This window comes from Lissotriton vulgaris, chromosome 3_1 (genome assembly GCF_964263255.1).
Source record: "Lissotriton vulgaris chromosome 3_1, aLisVul1.2, whole genome shotgun sequence".
Classification (NCBI taxonomy): domain Eukaryota; kingdom Metazoa; phylum Chordata; class Amphibia; order Caudata; family Salamandridae; genus Lissotriton; species Lissotriton vulgaris.
The window spans coordinates 1841470626-1841488903 of record NC_141689.1 but is presented as its reverse complement, the minus strand read 5'-3'; the positions used below and the strand labels follow the sequence as shown (position 1 = coordinate 1841488903).

At 41.7% G+C, this 18278-nt stretch overlaps 1 protein-coding gene across 2 annotated transcripts in view; it reads right to left on the bottom strand.

The window, feature by feature from the left end:
* The window catches only part of FHIP1A (FHF complex subunit HOOK interacting protein 1A), a 392657-nt gene that overhangs the window by 40107 nt on the left and 334272 nt on the right, over positions 1 to 18278 (bottom strand). For both annotated transcript variants that reach the window (XM_086962295.1, XM_086962294.1), the window contains one exon: positions 13540 to 14607. In XM_086962295.1, coding sequence (XP_086818421.1) covers positions 13540 to 14607 — 1068 coding nt within the window. The remainder of the gene's footprint in view (positions 1 to 13539; positions 14608 to 18278) is intronic.

Here is an 18278-nt window from a genome sequence, read left to right as displayed (position 1 = left end):
AGGCGGAAACAAGCATTTGCAATGCAATAGGTCTCGCATTCACGCAAGTTTGAGCTATTGGCATTGTAAATGCAATGCCTTTTATTTATGTTTTGGGTTTTAAAACATAAATAAAATGCATTGTCATTTACAATACTAATAGCTTAAACTCTTGCAAATGCGAGACCTATCGTATTGCAATAAAGGGCCTTCTCGACCGCTTGTTAGATTGTAAATATCAGATGAAAAGACCAGCGTGCGAGGTCTTCAAAGTAGTGATAAATAGTGCAGTGAAGAAGATGTGTGAGTGTTCTAATTACACAGACCCAAAGTGTGAAGTGAGAGTTACATATGATCTGAGCTATAAACACTAACAAAGCCCACCAACATCTTTCGCTCCGTTATTACACTGTTGCGGCTCAGGAGGAGGAGTGGGGGGAGGCTATTTCCTGCCCTCTCCGTGATTTGAGTGTGCAGTGTGGCAATGCGTAATGTAATTGCTATCTTTGGCCTAATAAAAAACACTCTAGGTGTAGTAGGGCCTCGGCTTCACCTCCTGGTGCAGGGCAGGCTGTGCTTTATGGCAGGCATGGAGGGAGGGTTGGTCTCGGCTGCAGCTCCGGCCTCGTACAGTGCCCCTGCTGTTACTAGTGAGCGAGAGGTACTGAGGTGGTGGTATTGGAAGTGGTGGTATTGGTGGTGGTGGTATTGGTTGTGGTGGTGGTGGTGGTATTGGTATTGGTGGTGGCAGTATTGTTATTGGTGGTGTTGGTATTGGTGGTGGTGGTATTTGTGTTGGTGGTGGTACTGGTATTGGTGGTGGTGGTATTGGTAGTGGTGGTGGTATTGGTATTGGTGGTGGTATTGGTATTGGCATTGATGCTGATGGTACTATTGGTGGTGGTGGTATTGTTGGTGGTTGTGGTATTGGTGGTATTGTTGGTGGCATTGGTGGTGGTGTTGGTGGTGTTGGTGGTGGTGCTGGTGGTATTGGTGGTGTTGGTAGAGGTGGTGGTATTGATGGTGGTGGTGGTATTGGTGGTGGAGGCGGTATTTGTGGTGGTGGTATTGGTGTTAATAAAACTGGCTTTTGAAAACAACCCGTCAGGTGGCTTTCGTGCAGATGACATGTAACACAGATGTGCTGTTGAACGCTTCAGCCCATTAGCTCAGGATTATGTGCTACCTGGAATTCTCATGATTTAATTCGCTAATCATTTCTCAATCCATGTTACTTGGGGGGTTGAAACAGACATGATGTAATGCCGGTTAAAAGTGATTGAAAGCAGGCGCCAGTGTTATGGTGGTGGCTGTGTTGCTTAAAAAAACACAAGCAGGTTCAGATGAAGCAGCGCATGTCCGGCCTGCAGTAAGAGAAGCTCAATACAGTAAATACTGCTTACAGACTAACAGGTCCTGTGTAACAACCAAAGTAAAGGGGCCAGTCGCCATGGGAGGGTACAAATGAAGACAAGGCCGTACTAAGAAGGGACTAAGAAGCCTATAAACGAATCTGAAGGCAGTATTTACAAAAGACAATGACACAAGTCAATGAAAAATATGGGAGGAGAGTGGGTGTGGCTTCTCTCCCGTACTCTACTACAGAAGTCTCACAGAGCGAGCAGCGCATGTGTGCTGACGCAAGGCTCGACATAAAAACCTTTAATGCTGGGATGTGGGTTCATGCGCCCATGTCTGTCAGTTTGTGCATGCTTCAGTTTTTTTCTTCTTGTTTTTTTACGGTGGAAACTCAGTTTGCTAAGCCCACTAATACAACTGTTCCATCCAACATAATCTGGCACAGTACAATGGATGTAGTCTCTGTAGAATGGTATGATGGCCATGAATTCTGCGTCACGTATAATTTGTTACACATATAATCTATATTTTTTTGTGAGGCAATATGATGTATAAACGTTATACTAAAATGATTGGTGCATACTCTTTTATAGAGCAGTTGGCATACTCCTTAACAGTTCGATTGGTACTTTGTATTTTTTGGTATTAAGATGTACTTATACATTTTTTTTAAACTAAACGCAATTAAGCAATTTAATTTTGATGGGGCATAAGGAAAGGCAGAACTTGTTTCTGGGAAGAAGCAGGTCACCCTTGAATTGCCGTGGGCTCCTCTCCTATGCACGATTTATTTTGGAGAAGTATGCTATTTTTACACCACCTCCATATCGAGATTTTGGACCCAACCAGATCTCCCAGACTGCCATACATAAAAGGATGTAAACGTCCATTAACTGTGAGGATTTACCAGATACAACACCCAAATGCAAGTATACTGGCCTTCTATAAAAGGTTGGGTGACTTAAATCAGATTGGGAAAACAAGACTGTACTCAGTCTTTGGGATAATTGTACAATTTCAAAACAGTGTTGGTGTCTACAGAGCATTCCACCTTCTCTTTTTAGATATTCACTATTGCACTCTTGTTGACATTGATATTCATAGCTGTCATGCCAATAAGACCAGGTAAGGTAGCCTGCTGAAGGTGCCACCTCCAAGGAGCAGCAAAGAGCACCATATTGCATCTGAAAGCTACAAACACAGTACTTTTTGCTAGAGTGGGATGCTGGAGGAAAACTCATGTTGCCCGTAAATATTGCACCCTCCTTGCTGATATTGTTCTGCTTGAAGAGACTGAGATAATATCTGATACTGGTTGAGGTGTGAGAACAGGTCAGGAATGCATTGTGTAAAGCATAGATACATGTGGTAGTACGGATGTGTCTCATAAGTGCGTACTGCCACCCACCAAAGACAAAGGCGTATTGTTCATACACTTTGATCCTAAGGTGCATCTTTGATCTTCCGTGAGGCTGGTTTGCAACTTATGCAAACCATTAACTCTGGACCGCCAAACAACTCCTGCCTAGTTCGTATTTCCTTCTGGAGGCACCAATTATTTGTGCTCGTCTATGGCCCAGTAAGCTGCTGGAAGAATGGAAACATCCCCTATTAAAAAAGCCAGCACTGGACCCTGCAATCCCAGGCAACTTTCACCCCATTTTCCTTCTTCCATTCTGTCCTAAGGTGACCCTGTTTTTATTTCCCCTTCTTGTGGGTGTTGAGTACGTATAGTAAGCAGAAAAACACCGCAGTTTGATACTTATAAATAGAAGTGTATTCCTTCATGAAGAAAAGTTGTTAGTCACCCCAGGCTGCTCGCAGGAAACTGTCTAACTGACCAAAACGTCCCAACATTCTAAGAACCTTGTACTCACACAGGTTCCAATAGGAACCTAAGGCCAAGGGCCTTGAAGGATGAGCCTGTACATACTCAAACATGGGTACTAAATAAACTAACATTGTAGTAAACCATATTACTAAGATATTACAGTATACCATTCGAGAAATGAACTGTGAGGAGGGCCCAATATTGTTGTAAATAACAGGTCGCCACATGGTTTTGTAGCTCCAATCTTGATGGGACACAAAGGCTTCAGGACCGCCACAACAGTATTGCACAGACCTTAGCACGCAAGAGGGAAATATCATTAGATTTTTTAAAAATGTAAACAGATAGTTAGGGGAATCTCTCATTGTGGTTGTTGCTGTAAGGTTGGTTTCATTCAGGCCCAGGCTGCTGTGCAGAGATGCCTTTTGAATGTCAAAGTAGTGAGTGTGGGCAAACCTAGAACTCTACAAAACCTGTTGCGGGAAATGCCCAGTTTAAATAAACGAACTTGGCCAGGCGAGCTTATGAAATTCACCGTTCTTGCACATATTTTACGGCTTGGCCAAATTCAGCCTTAAGTCCGACTTTTGCCACGGAGCTTGGTATTATATTGTAGGTTAATTAGACCCTGTCTCTAGTGCCTGTTATGCATTTCTTCATTCACCCTCTGTTTTCAGCGAGCCATACCTTTTAGCCACTGGCGCCCCCTCGCGGGTACCTCCTGCAGCATGTGTTGCACTTGTTCAACCTAGAGCGCATCAACATCTAGGCCGAGGAAGTGCTAAGGAAGAGGGCGACAGGGCGTTATTTTTCCTTTATCTGTGTCTCCAAACACGTTTAACTGCTGCTGTTCGCATTTTTGGGGTAAACAATATCCTTTGCCAGTTTGCCAAGGAGCCTAATTTTAACTCATCAGCAGTGAGATGCTCTGATTAGAATCTGAAAGACAATTTCTGCCCTCTCACCCACTGGGCTGTTTAACTCCTATTTGCTCACAAGAAAAAAGTCAGGAACTAAATTTTTATTTGCATTTCACAACTCTGAGCTTTAGCACTACTACACGGGACACCCTCAACTACTTTTGTGTGTTTTCTTTCCAGCCCATAGCATGGTGCGGAGTGGGTATTCTGGTTTTGCTTTTAACAGTTTAATTATGGGCTCAAAAACCCAACATGCAAAGTGCTGGTGGCTAAAATGTCTGAATTGGGTGGAGCTACATGACATGGAGCCACTTTTAAGCAACGTTTTCGAATTTTGAAAAGTCACCTACTACATTTCAAAAACTGCTTGTTTCATGCCTAAAATCAAAAGTAGACTCTGTTTACATATTTTACGTTCACTCTTTCATGCACACATCATGCATTAAAGGAAGCAATTGCAATGTGGATAATTTTTTCTTATGTGCAGTGATTTTATCTCAAGCAAAACAAAACACTAAAGGTAAAGCCTGGACAGCAGCGCAGCCTTCCCTAAGAATAAGTAAAGTGGGCAGTTGCAGAAAGAACATTACATAGTTCTCTCACATATGCAGGACAAGCACAACTCAAGTAGCTAACACACTAAAGAGGGAGTGAAATGAGGTAAAGGACTGTTGTACTTTCTTCGTAAAACGATTTAAACATGCAAGTACAAAACTCAAAACTCCTATGGAATTGCCATACATTCATTTACTCATGTAGGATGATGAACCCTCACCTGTCTTCGTCAGTGTTCAAGGAGGCATCTAAGAATACTATCCGTCACTGGTTGTACAATCTCTTAGTTTTGGGTTTCCTAGTTTGGGTGAGATCATGTCATTTATGTCCATATTTATGTTCTCCCTTTGCTAAACTCATGCATATATGAGAGTTGTGTGCGGGTGAGGTAAAACAAAATGTACTAGCGCCTCCCTACTACACAATTAAAAACAAAAGGGCCCAGAAACTGACCCAAATTTTCTTTTCCATTAGCCTTTTTTAGTGCTTGCCTTTTCCCCTATGGGGTATTGCGTCTTCCCCAGAAATATAGACCGCTCATATCGAAGACTGTGAAACAGTTCCTACTTCATGGGGCTTGTTCACCAGTCTCAGGCGGGGTGAGGGGTGGAGTTATGGCAAATTGTCTGAGGCCCCACTTCTTGAAGAGGCCTCACAATTTTTTTTTGGCAGGGCTAGCAGCATGTTTCACATGGCAATTCACTGTAACCTTAGCCTGCACTATGAAACTGGACATGCTCATGCTGCCAAGCCACACTCTCAGCTCACTGGTGTGGCAGGTGAGAGTGCAAAGGCCTCGAGATAATGAACCATGTGGGGTAATAGGGCAGTGGTAGTAAGGTGGTGATGGCTGGATCCCATAATTCTCCACTCCCCCGCCTGCGCTGCATCCTGTCTGGAAAAGCAGTGCTGTGGAGGCTGAGGTAAATAGCTATTAGCTCAGCCTGGACCTCCTGCCCTACTGCAAGTGTCACTCACTGCCATTGTATTTATAGATGAGGTACAAACAGTTACATAAAAAAAGTGTATTTTGCACTGTTTCACTTTAGGACCTTAGTTTATTTCACTTCTCGAAGTTGCCTTTATTAGAATAAGTGACCCACACCCTTCTGCTGTGACAATTGTATTACTGTCTCAAGTCACTTGTCTTGTTTCGCCTATGTAAACCTTTATTTTTTATAGATGGAGCAACATTGTGCCCTATTAAACCACCCACAAAAGAGATTGTTGTACAATGTGCATCCCGAAATGAATTATTTCAAGGTGCTCCCAAATATGATGATCAAGGAGAAAGAGGCAGAGGAAACAAAAGTAACTGTCCAGGGTGTCAAAGTTTGGTCAAGTTGGGAAGCTGTGTTTTAAACCAGAGTCTCTAGGTCAGGTCCAACAAAAGCTTTGGATTGAGCTAGGCATGTTATGCAAGTACATTAAAAATATTCTTTGTTTTATATAAGATGTGCATCTGCAATGGAAACATCTCTTCTCATGAAACAGCTACACCTTGGACAGAAATAGTGCAAGTTCCCCCCTTCAGAGAACAATATAGCTAGAATACCATCAGCATAAGCTTTTTCCATCATAGAGCAGGGACAAACTGGGCAGCAGCAGTGCACCCTTTACTTTCTCAAAAAACAGGGTATTATTTTTACTCATATTTTGGGACCGGCACTTATTATTCTTCATTAGACATTGACCGAGAGCATGAGAGAGAAACACACATAATGGGAAAGAAGAGGTAAGGAGACAACCACGTCAGAAAGGGAGAATAGAAGTACTGACAAGAGTGAGATAAAGGGGCAGGGAATGTCTGGAAGTGAATTGAAGGTGCCTTTGGTAAATTCAAGACCAGCAGCCTTCGCATTTGGCACATTTAATAGCACTGGCCACGTGCTTCTGAGTAGAGTTTTGGGCGCTGGCATTCATTCTTTTACAAATGTAGCCTGAGCATGGCAACACTAAATGAAGCTTCCTTCTCCCACAGAAGGGCAAAAAGTGCAATCTCCATTTCCATCAGAACAAATCCAACAGTGTGCACTAGTAGAAACCTTTAGCACTCACAGAAAATACACAGTTTCAGGAAACATGGTGCAGTTACTTCTCACCCGTGATGGGAATGATGATGGTGGTGGTCTGATCATTCTTGAAAGTTTGCCTGCTACGCTGTGCGTCTGTTGGACCATAGCACACGTTGTGGGAGGAAGTCCTGGTCCCTCTCTATAGCAGCCCCGCACATGACACTGGGTTTATATTACATTCTGCAAACTGAGTGACTGTAATTCTGTACTCACCTCTTTGAAAAGGTTTTGAATGTGCGCACACTACCCGCTGTGGCCTCCCGGCCTCTGTGCTGAATCTGTTCCAAATGTGGAGAGCCGGCATTGCTTTCAGTAGACCCACAAAATCATTTCAATGATGGGTAAGTACCCATCAGCATGCAAGAAGACAAGTTGTCTTCAGATGGTACCGTTTTTTCACAAGTGTACCAACTACACACTAATGGTTTTGTTCGTTGGGTAGAGGAACCGCTAAGAGCGTGAGAAGACCAAATGTTATAGAGGCAATATGTTACATCTGGAAGGGTAGGCCAGATAGAGTAGAGAGAAAAACAGACAGATTTTTTTCAGTACTTGTCTCCACGTTTGTTGGACAAAATGTAGCTGAGAGAGCTATAAAGGATTACAGGTGAGCAATATTTTTTGGGTTTAAGGAGCTGAACGTTCTGTCACCTGACAAGTGAAAACGAATGACTGGTACCGTGCATTCCGCTACCATCCTGTGCCTTCCTAGTATCTGTCTGTTGAGTTATTCTCCACTAGAGGAAACGCCAGTCTTGCCTGTCATGCTTACTTTAAATATTGCTAGGCCGCCATGCTTCTTTTTATTGCTTTAGTGATATCCACACTGACAGGAGCCGACTCATCGGCCATAAACCATTGTAAACAGAAACATGGTGGACTGCTTTACTTGGATTGGTGTGAAGTTCACTGTCTCGTCAGCTATAACCACAGTTATCAGGGTTTTTGCTTGTGATTGCCTTGTTGTTAGCTTGTTAAACATCTCTTTGAATCAAGTGCTCATTGCTCAGATGGGTTTGTGGCCAAGGGAGAAATTAAAAAACCCCTCCCTGTGATCCTTACCTTGAGTGCCATTTTGTGAGCAAAGCTCGTAAGCCGTACCAACCTTAGATGACGTCCCTTCTTCCCACCATCTGTCCATCTCTCTCCCCATTCTTTAAGCGTTTCATGCATCCATCCATCAGTCTTCTCTAGCACCATCCAGCCATCCTTTCACCATTCAATCCATCTCTCCTTTGCCATTCGGTCTATCCACCTTTCATCATTACTCTTCCATCTACCATCTATCCTTTTACTCTTCCACACACACTTCCAGCCAAACGTCCAGCCTTTTCCCATCCATACAGCAATTCATTTTCATCCATCTATCAATTCACCCTCCTTTTATCAATTCATCAGATTTCTATTCAACCAGCCTTTCATCATTCCAGCCATTCTTTATTTCACCCACACAAATGTTGGTAAACTCTTCCGTCCCTCAGTCCTTTCTCCTTTAAATCAATCCTTTTATCCTTTTGACCTTTCCTTCTTTGTCAGTTTCTTTCTTCTTTTTAAATATTCTTCGTTTCACTCTCCCTTCCTCTCTCTCTCTCTCACTCTTTACTGTCTTTTTCTCATCATTTCTTCTTCTGGGTTTCCTTTTCCATTATTGCTTTGCACCGCATCCATAACCTCTATTATGGTTTTCCCTTAGTTTGTTTTTAAGAGGGTTTCTTCTGCAGAGAGAACAGGCTCATGAATAATTATTAGAGTCAGCAGCACCCCCGCTTAAGCTGCGAAAACGAGAGGTTCACAACGCCACTGGCCGAGGTTCCTGCTGATCACAGATAAAAATGATAGGCGGGGTAGCCCATATCTTCTTCCTGCTAAGAATTAATGCAAGTACCAATTCCTGAGTAACAGTGAAAGCTATTTTTTACAGCCTTATAAAATAACAATACCATACAAAAATGTGACAATTATTTAAAACTCCTTTAAGCCCAGCAAATAAAACACAAACTGGAAACAAGTCATCAAACCATGAAGACATGGCATTGTCGAGCTCTGCAGAGGAGTATGTGTAGAACTTCGCTTCAGTAATTACTATTAAAATGTTACCTCTGATGGTGATGCAGCTTACATGTTTACCCGAGGAATCAATATCACATAGGCCCTGAGCTTTACTTCATCAAATGATTATTTTAAGATGTGAAATGGAAAAGAAGTGTTCTTGTAATATTTAGCTATCTGATAGCCCTAGCAGTGTAGCCGCGTTTTCGAAGAATTTGATAATTCTTACTCGGAATAAAAAAATCATTCATTCATTCATTTAATCACTTACTCACTGAAACGGCAAACAAAATATTTCATTTGTGTGAAATAAATCGTTCTGCTGAAGCTACCTCTTCTGGAAATACTATAAAGACCACTTCCGTGAGTAGGGTGAGTTGAACAGTGAGTGGAATGGGATATTTAAAGAACGAACCAAACATTTCTGTGACCATAAAGTGACTTTACCTTTGAACATGAACCATTAGGACAGGTTAGCAATTTAAAGTGGTATGAACTTTAACTAGATTTGTAAAGTATGGTCACTGAATGCTTCCCTCTACAATAATATTCACTCTTTTTCTGGAAATGGGGAAATACAACATAATAATGAACTGAAAGGATGGCTAGCACCGATGTGTACCGAGAATTGTAAGGCCTGCTAGAGGGAACTCCCATTCCTGGCCACCCCCTACTACACCATAGAAGAAAATAAAAACATGATCTGCAAACCCCCTCTAATATGGTTTGTTTGCCACCTAGATTTTAGCTATATTACTTTATCGTTATGATTCTAAATGTCAGATTACCACAAAAGTTACCCAAATATTCTCATAGGAGATCCCCAGGCCATACTATTTAGTTTATACTGCTAGTACTTAGTCAGCGTTCTTTTTGAATACACCATGTCTCAACGTGTCTTAAGAGTTCCTTGGGAGAGAATCCCCAATACCTCTGCAAAACAATCTTTAATTCCGGCCCAATTTTAATCTACATAACTAGCTAAATATGTTTAAAATCCCCATTTCATTCAAGGACTCCTAAAATGTTCTTAGGTGAGAAACACAAACCTCTCTGTAAAATGACCTTTAATTGTTATCTAGTTTTGAGTTTTGTCACTGATGTAATGTGCTTTGAAATGCATTGTTTTTCGAAAAGTTCCTGAAAATGTTCTTGTGGGAGAGCCCTCCTCCCCGAAAAAAAACAATAAGTCTTTACATGTTACCCAGTTAAGACCTGTGTTTCTGATACACAGTGCTTACTGCTTTCAAGTACATTTTTTTTGCTACAGCTTTGAACAACCAGTTGAGAATTCCTGGCTACACACCTCCGATTAGAGTCAAAGAGAAAGGGTGTTGTTGACCCCTCCCTTGCACACAAAATTCTGTGTTTAAAATGTACAAGATTTGAGGTACTGCAGTGAAAAATGTCAGTTACAATTGTTAATAGCACAGCACGCACCATTAAGTTTATCCGATTGTAGATAATTACTGCTCATTAAAAGTACTGCACATTACACTTCAATTAGTAAATCATGCCATTACAGTTTAGAACTGGACCATAAAACTCAGGATATTACAAAGAAACATGATTCTCCTGGGCAGCGGAATTTAATATATCGAGCAAATGGTTGAGCAACGGGCACATCACTAATCAAATAGCTACTTGAAAAAGTCGCAGTGACCTACACCCAGTTCCTTCAATATGATACAACGGGACACTGATGCTGCGCTGGCCTTCAAGCCCACCAATGAAAAATTTCGCTTTTGAATACTATCGGCCTGATTCATAAAGCGAACTTACTCTTTTTAGTAATTTACACGTTCGAGTAATTTTACTAGTTTTGGGCTATTCACTGATGTAAATTCAAAGGCGCATAATATGTACTGAGAGCGCGCTAAAGCTCAGACTGATACCTTGGAACAATACCTGGCTGCAGGCTTATTTAGTCTTCAAATCAATGGCCGCCCTGGAATTCATGCCTTGCTATGAAGTCTCATCTATAATTCCTTATTATGCCTCTTCACACTCATCTGAAAAAAACACTCAAAAGGACCATGGCCCATTTGAAAAGAAATCTACTAAAACACTCAAAATGGTTCCCATCACGGCTTGAGATATACGTGAAAGCTTAGTTTTACAATTCTAATTTTATAACGTATAAAGAAAACAAGATAAACAACTCAAAATCCTCAAGATCACTATTCAGAGATAAATGCAAACATGTGAACAATTGCAAATGTGGTTACCAAACAGTAACAACAAAATAACAAAACAGACAATGTAGAAAACAAATACTTTCTCAAAACCCGATGATACAATCATGAAAAAAAGGGTAGACCAAGATTCACAAACGTTCTCTCATGACTGTTTTAAGCGACTACTGCAGGTTTAAAGTTAGTGCACCTCTCTACATATATATTTTGTAAGGCAACATTTGACTCGTATTGTATTCCCTTTTAGTGGGGAAAGGCATTAGAACTAGCTCCATGTAGAAAACCTTGCATTAAGTTATTTCTGTTCCATTTGTATTAGAAGTGAAAAACACTGCCTACAACACCAAAATGTTGATAAAACACCAGAAAAACGTGCAATCTTTCCATGTGAGATGGGGTGACCTGTGTGAAAGGGAAGGGGAAATACCCCCTGGTGCGACTTAATTGTATCTTCCTCCCATCGGACACTGACAAACATATATTGGCTTTAAGCACCCCATGTCGCCCCCAGGAACATTAAATAACTCCTTGGCTCGACCACTAGTTAGCAACAGGTTAGACATTATGGTGAATGCAGTATTTGAGAATGACTAGGATTAAGTAAACGATCTTGTGATCGGACATGAGAGATTATTCAATGTACATGTGATGTAAACGTGTCTGGACGAAATACTGATGCTGAATTGTGATGCAAGTTGACTGTAATGCATTTCAGATGTTCGGTTCTGATTAAACAATAAAATAGGTCTTAAAAAACATCAGAACAACATGTGACACTTTAATTGAAATACATTTTCAAAACTCCTTGTGTTGGTTTTACATTTCTGATATGGAATATTTACTACCCTCTCCCAAGCACTTTCCAGATATTATAGATACCGTAGATAGTAGGCACTATACAAAGAAAGGGAACATAACCACATACATGCTGTGTATTTATAACATAAACATATGTAGGCCATTTCAAAATCAAAAAGAGCATATGCATTCCTTTATCAAACACTTGTAACAATGAATTATGGGTTGTGTTTTAGTATAGTGTTTGAACAGAAATAGAGGATGGATATAACTCTATTACCTACTTCGTATGCTTAGAAATATTCAGTTTACAAACCATGTAAGACACACTTTTAGTGAATTAGATCCTTCCTAACATGCATGAGCCAGTGCATCCAATGCTCGTTTTCTACACCTACCCAATTCTGAGTTGCTTTAGCTCTCCCTGCTCACCTGTGCTCTTCAACATTTACTTGGAGACACTGAACTAAAGAGGTACAAATGGGCGTCTCCATCCTTCAATATACTAGTGAAATCAGCCTCCATCTGAAAAACTACATGGCTCATGACCTTCAACTCCGGTCTCTTCACTGTGAAGGGATATATGGGGAGCCCCTCCGTAACGTAACACATAACGTTACCAAACCTATATTACAGGCTTCATAAGAAACACTATTCCCTAATCAGAACATGTTTTTCGGCATTAACAGCAACTTTCTCACCAGTAACTGCAGTAAAAGCTATCCCTTCCCACTCACATTGAAAATACAGTCATTTTTCCAGTTCAGCCCCTCGTCCTTACGAAAGTAAATCTCCTATCCTCTAGTTTTGATTTCAGTCAATGGCACAGGAGCGTATCCTTTACAGAAATGACTCGAGTAATATATGTAAGGGGGGCCGCAAAAGCTACCCTGATCTATCCTCTGCTGCCTCAGGCCTCTGCTTGCATTCTGGCTCCTACCCATTGCTTCAACCAGATAATAATCCCTAGAGCTGCACTGGCTTCAAACTGAGTTCTCTTTTGTTGGCAAACCATCCACACCAGCCAGCATCCCTAACTTGCATGCAATTTCCATATACAAAGTGATAAATGTTCCACTAATCAATCAACTTAGACATGCTGCCTCCTGCCTAGCCCCTCCCCCTCCAAAATGCTTAAAGAAAACACTTTTGGGAGGCTAACGTCTAAAATTTGCCTCTGTTTTCTTTCTTCTATCTCCTCAAACCTATTTATACTAAGACTCAAACCTCTTTACACTAAGACTCCAGACTAAATGTTTAACCAAGGAGAAAATAACCAAACAAAAACCTGGAGGGCAATTCTAAATTTGCAGTAAGCACCAGGGATTTCAGAGAGGAAATTAAAGACTAACTACACGAATAAAAGTTAAGTAATGACATACAACACAACAGAACAGAAACAAGTCTATACTCTTCTGCTGCATTTATTTCCAATCGCTTCAGTAATTTTTTTTACACTGTGGTTCACTGACAATTCCTTGCTCTCTGCACCTTCTTGCGATATCTGTAACTCTTGTACACTCCTTGGTTGTGAACTTCTTACGTAACAGAAAGGCAATATAAGGTGGGATTACTCTTTATATATAAAAGTTCCATTTATTGCTTCAGTCTTGCGACTGTGTCAGTGAGGTTTGGATATAATGGGAACTATTGCTGCAGTGTATTATATACGTACAATCCAACAAAATAAACCTCCCTTCTTTATGATGTGATCATCTACATAACACATCCAAAGCAGCTGTTTGCAATCAACAGAAAACACAACTCAAAACGCTCACCTGTAAAGGGTGCCCCCTGGAGCCTAGCAGGGTGGTTCATGAAGGATAAATGATCTTTTGGTCCAAACGGAGAAGTGCTTTCCGCGGAAGGAGTTTCAGGTGAGAAGCTTTCAAAGTCATCCTCATCTTCCTCCATTGCTGAGACAGGGTCAGTTGATGTTGACTTCTGCTCTTCCAAGATTACTGTGTTGGAGCCCAGTCCCTCCATGATCTCATCGCACCGTGCAATAAAATCTTCACTCTCTGGGCTGAGCGTCCTCATGAGAGACCTCACATTTGAATTAACATCTGCCTCTGATGATGATTCAGGGGTTATGTCTGGTGATAGGTCCATTTTAGAAATGTCATGGCTTGTCTCTTCCTTTGTTTCCTCTTGACTCAAGCTTGCATTTTTTCTATTGTGCTTTTCCAAGTCATTATCTTGTTGTGATTGAGGAAGTGGGCCATTTCTCATTGCTGGCGCCTGAGTTTCATTTTCAGGTTTTGCTGGCGAGTTGTCAGTTTCATCTTTAGAAATAGCTGCATCCTGGGCATCCTTGAGAGCACACAACCTATAAACCATAACATCATCTTGAAAATCAGACTCCTCTATGTATGATCCTTTGATCAGCATTATTGCATTCTTTTTCATCTCCTGTATGTGTTTAGGTGGCTCTACGGGTGAAGTGGCACTTGTGCTGCCTGTGTCGTTGCAAGGCTGGGACGAGCTTGTATCTGAGCCAGGGGATATTCCAGTATCATAACTATCATCCCACTCCAACTCCATCTGCAACCTTGCTCCCAAGGTGGACAAATCAGCAGAACCCACACTTAACTGAGGTCTCCGTTGCAGTCTGAACACAGGGAAGTCTGGTTTTATGCTATTCTCTTTAGCGAGTGCTTGGTAGGAGGCATCAGGGTCAGGAATGTACCCATCATACGGAGAAGACCACACTTGACAATCCCTCATACAACGTAGTATGTTTGCTTGAGCATCCCATAGGTACTGCAGATAGCTTATGTCCACAGCTTTTCCATATTCAACGATGCATGTAGATTCAGATACTTCAGTGACAGATGATTGATCACCTGAAATTGAATGAGAATTACTATTCTTCCATAAAAAAAGGATGTATTTAAAAGGGCATTGACTTACAGAACAATCACATTTTACACGAGTAACCTTTTAAACACGATGCTTTAGTAACTTGCAATGGATGTTCATGAGATCCTCCATCACTAGGAAATCAAAATATGTGGAAAACAAGATTACATAGTTCAAGAGACAAGTACGGGATAGGGTTAGAATATCTGATTTTTTTTAATAAATACTGCGACAAGAAACACTTGAGCACAATCAAGGAGAAGTAACCTTTCAATATTTGTATTATTTCATAAACATATACATTTACAAATGCAATAGGGTGGTTCACATTGTCCAGCTCTGTCTCCTCAAACCAAGCAATGGCAAATACATGTGTCTTGCTTTTTGGAGAGGTTAGCTAAGCATGTATAGTAGCATACCTGTTATATATGTTCACTTGCATTGGTTCTCCTCTTTTTGAAGACTGCATGAACTATAACACATTTGAAATGATTTACAGTAGTGCCTTAGAATAATCAAAGTTTGGCTGCCTACAAAATGCCAGGGATTTCTACTAATGAGCCAGGGCCAGCATGTTGCCACGATTCAGCCCCATTGTGACACGGCTAGCACATTGCCATGTATTACCATCATTGTAGTAGGACCAGCATGTTGCTAGAAGTTACAACTATTGTGCTAGGACCAGCATTTTGTCAAATCTTACTGCCATGTTGTGACTGGGGTGAGCATCTGAAAAGTTTCACCAATCCGTCCATCATCTCCGTGTGTTTGCTTTGTTAGCCCTAAGTTGGGAGGGTATGCCCAGAAGTGGGTCCCTTGCTCACTGCGCCACTGGATTCAAGCTAGCCTGGCTGATTAAGGGTGTTACCCAGAAACCTGTCCCAGGATGCTTGTTTCCGGTTCAGGGAAGGCCTGGCTTGGCAGTTCGGGCTGGACGGTTCCCATGAGGCACAGGGTCAAGACGGATTTGCATGTTATGTTATGTTATGTTAGAGGTGTTTGTATAGCGCACGGCTGCCCCAGCCAATGGGCGTCCCGGCGCTAGCTGCCAATGTCCAGGGGACAGCTAAGATGGAATTATTGGGGTTGTCCAGAAGTGTACATAACATAACTAGTTAAAGAGGTGGGTTTTAATGGCTTTACAAAAGGATAAAAGGTCGTTCATTTCATGGATCTGAGCTGGAAGTTCATTCCAAAGTTTGGCAGCTAAGTATCCAAATGAGCGACCGCCCATACGGCTTAACTTGGTGCGGGGGATAGTGACCAGGTTCTGACCTTCTGACCGGAGGGTGCGCCGAGGGACGTAGGGTGAAAGCAGTGGATAACATCGGTGGGTCTGAACTGAGGTGGCACAGTGAGCGAAATAATTATGATGGACTCAACCCAGATCTGTGACTGGGGGTGAGTGTCTGAAAAGTTTCAGCGCTCCGTCCATCATCTCCTTGTGTTTGCTTTGTTCGCCCTAAGTTGGCAGGGTATGTCCAGAAGTGGGTCCCTTGCTCACTTGGCACTGAATTCAAGCTAGCCTGGCTGATGAAGGGTGTTACCCAGAAACCGGTCCCAGAATGCTGGTTTCCGGTTCAGGGAAGACCTGGCTTGGCAGTTCGGGCTGGACTGTTCCCATGAGGCATAGGGTCAAGACTGATCTGCATATAGCTGGGTCTGAACTGAGGTGGCGAAGTGAGCTAAAGAATGAGGATGGTTTCAACCCATATCTGTGACTTGGGGTGAGTGTCTTAAAAGTTTCAGTGCTCCGTCCATCATCTCCTTGTGTTTATTTTGTGATTGGCAGTATTTTACCAGGAATGATTACAATTGCGCCAGATCCTGTCTGTTTTAATGGATTACCACCATTGTGCCAGGTGAAAGCATGTTGCTAGGGATACCCAGCATTGTGGCAGGGCTAATATTGCTTTTCAGGGATTACATACCATTCTGCAATTGGTTCTCTCAGTTGGCATGCAAGCTCTGGAACACTATGCCTTTTTCTTTGAGATCTCATTCTAACCGGGTACTCTACAGAACATCTCTGAACACCAGGCTTTTCACCTCTGGCACTAAGGAGGTTCTCTTTTTGTTCTTTTACAGGATATTAGCGCCAAGACGCCTCGGCATTCGCGTGCTTTAGAAATTTTTTACTTATTTACTTATCCACCCTCCTGCACAACATTTTGAGAATTTGTCAAAATGGTGAATTCAAGCTCTGATCGGTAACAGCTCTTTCAAAATTGTTATCTCCTCCACTAACTGACATCAAGAATGGTTCCTTTCCTTCACAACTTAAAAAGGGAGCCCCTTCTGTGAGTGGTGCCAGAGGTCTGGTTTCCTCATTTTCTGTGAAAAAGAAAAGAGCGAAAGTCTTTTACCACAGCTGCAGAGCAGTGGACCTTATTTTAAAAGACAGGCACTGGTGGTTAGCACTCAAAAGCCATTTTATAGAAGCTTTCAGTGAGTGAGACTCAGTGAAACTCAGTCACACCAGAGATTTAAAAAAAGTAGTTTCAAAGGCATAAAAACCAGTGGTGTTAAAGTGGGTAAGAACCAAAGTCCTCACAGCAAAACAAATATATTTATTTTGCTAGGAGCAAATTCTCTCTTTGCCATCTCATCCACTAAAATATTAGACATCTCAAACACATAAAAATGAATAGAATGTGTTTGCTTTGAAAGCTACTGCAAGAATGGCATTCCTCACTGTTGAAACACCACTTCAACTGTGGATTAATTATGATTTGAAATTAAATCGTCTTTTAATAGGACCTTTTGATATAGGTACATCCTTTTATCCTTTGTGTGCCCAATCTTTATCCAAGATATCGTACTAAGCAGAGAAGTGTTGCACCCTCATCCAAACTGATTCATTGAAGCACTGCTTACAATCCATTCCTGGAACATAAGAGTAGATACAAAAAGCATATCATGGTTGCTGATGTTCTTAAAAAAGTAAGTACACCTACACAGAGGCCATATCAAGAGAAGATTTCCTAACAACTTCCTATCTGCATCATTCTGATTAAGGATCTTCCTTAGTAACGTGTAATTGAAATGAAGTCTGGGAGATACCTCTGGATTATGCACACAGATGTGCTGACCGTGTGTGTTTGATCTGCAGCACACTGGGTTAACTTTTGTGGTCTGGTACTGATGTATATAGATGCAAAAATGTACTTCACATCGCACTGTGAACAAAAAGGTGTATGCACAAAGAAGAGTGATGTGAACCAATGCAATTACTGTTTGTAGGCCAAACGGGCAGCACCAGCCAAAAACCTTATATGATGCTTTATGTTAAAAAAATAAACGTTTAAAATATTGTGATTCTGCAAGGTTGGCTAGTGACCACCGTTTCTGTGATTAATTATGTCAAGCGACTTAATGTACTGTATATTAAGGAGTTAAACTATTCTAACCCTGGGCATAGGACTACGCTACACTTGCGTAGTTTGAGCAACTACGCGCTACGCAAATTGCACGTAGCACAATGCAAAAACACGTAGTGGGCATTTTTTGCTTGCTCGCGGCCCTCAACGTCAAGTTGGCAACCGAAAGCGACCAAAATAACATCCCGGAGAGACTTTTTCCTCGTTCACGATCAGCAACATCAAGTTGCCGATCACGAGCGTGGAAAATAAACCTCCCGGCGAGGTTCTCAACC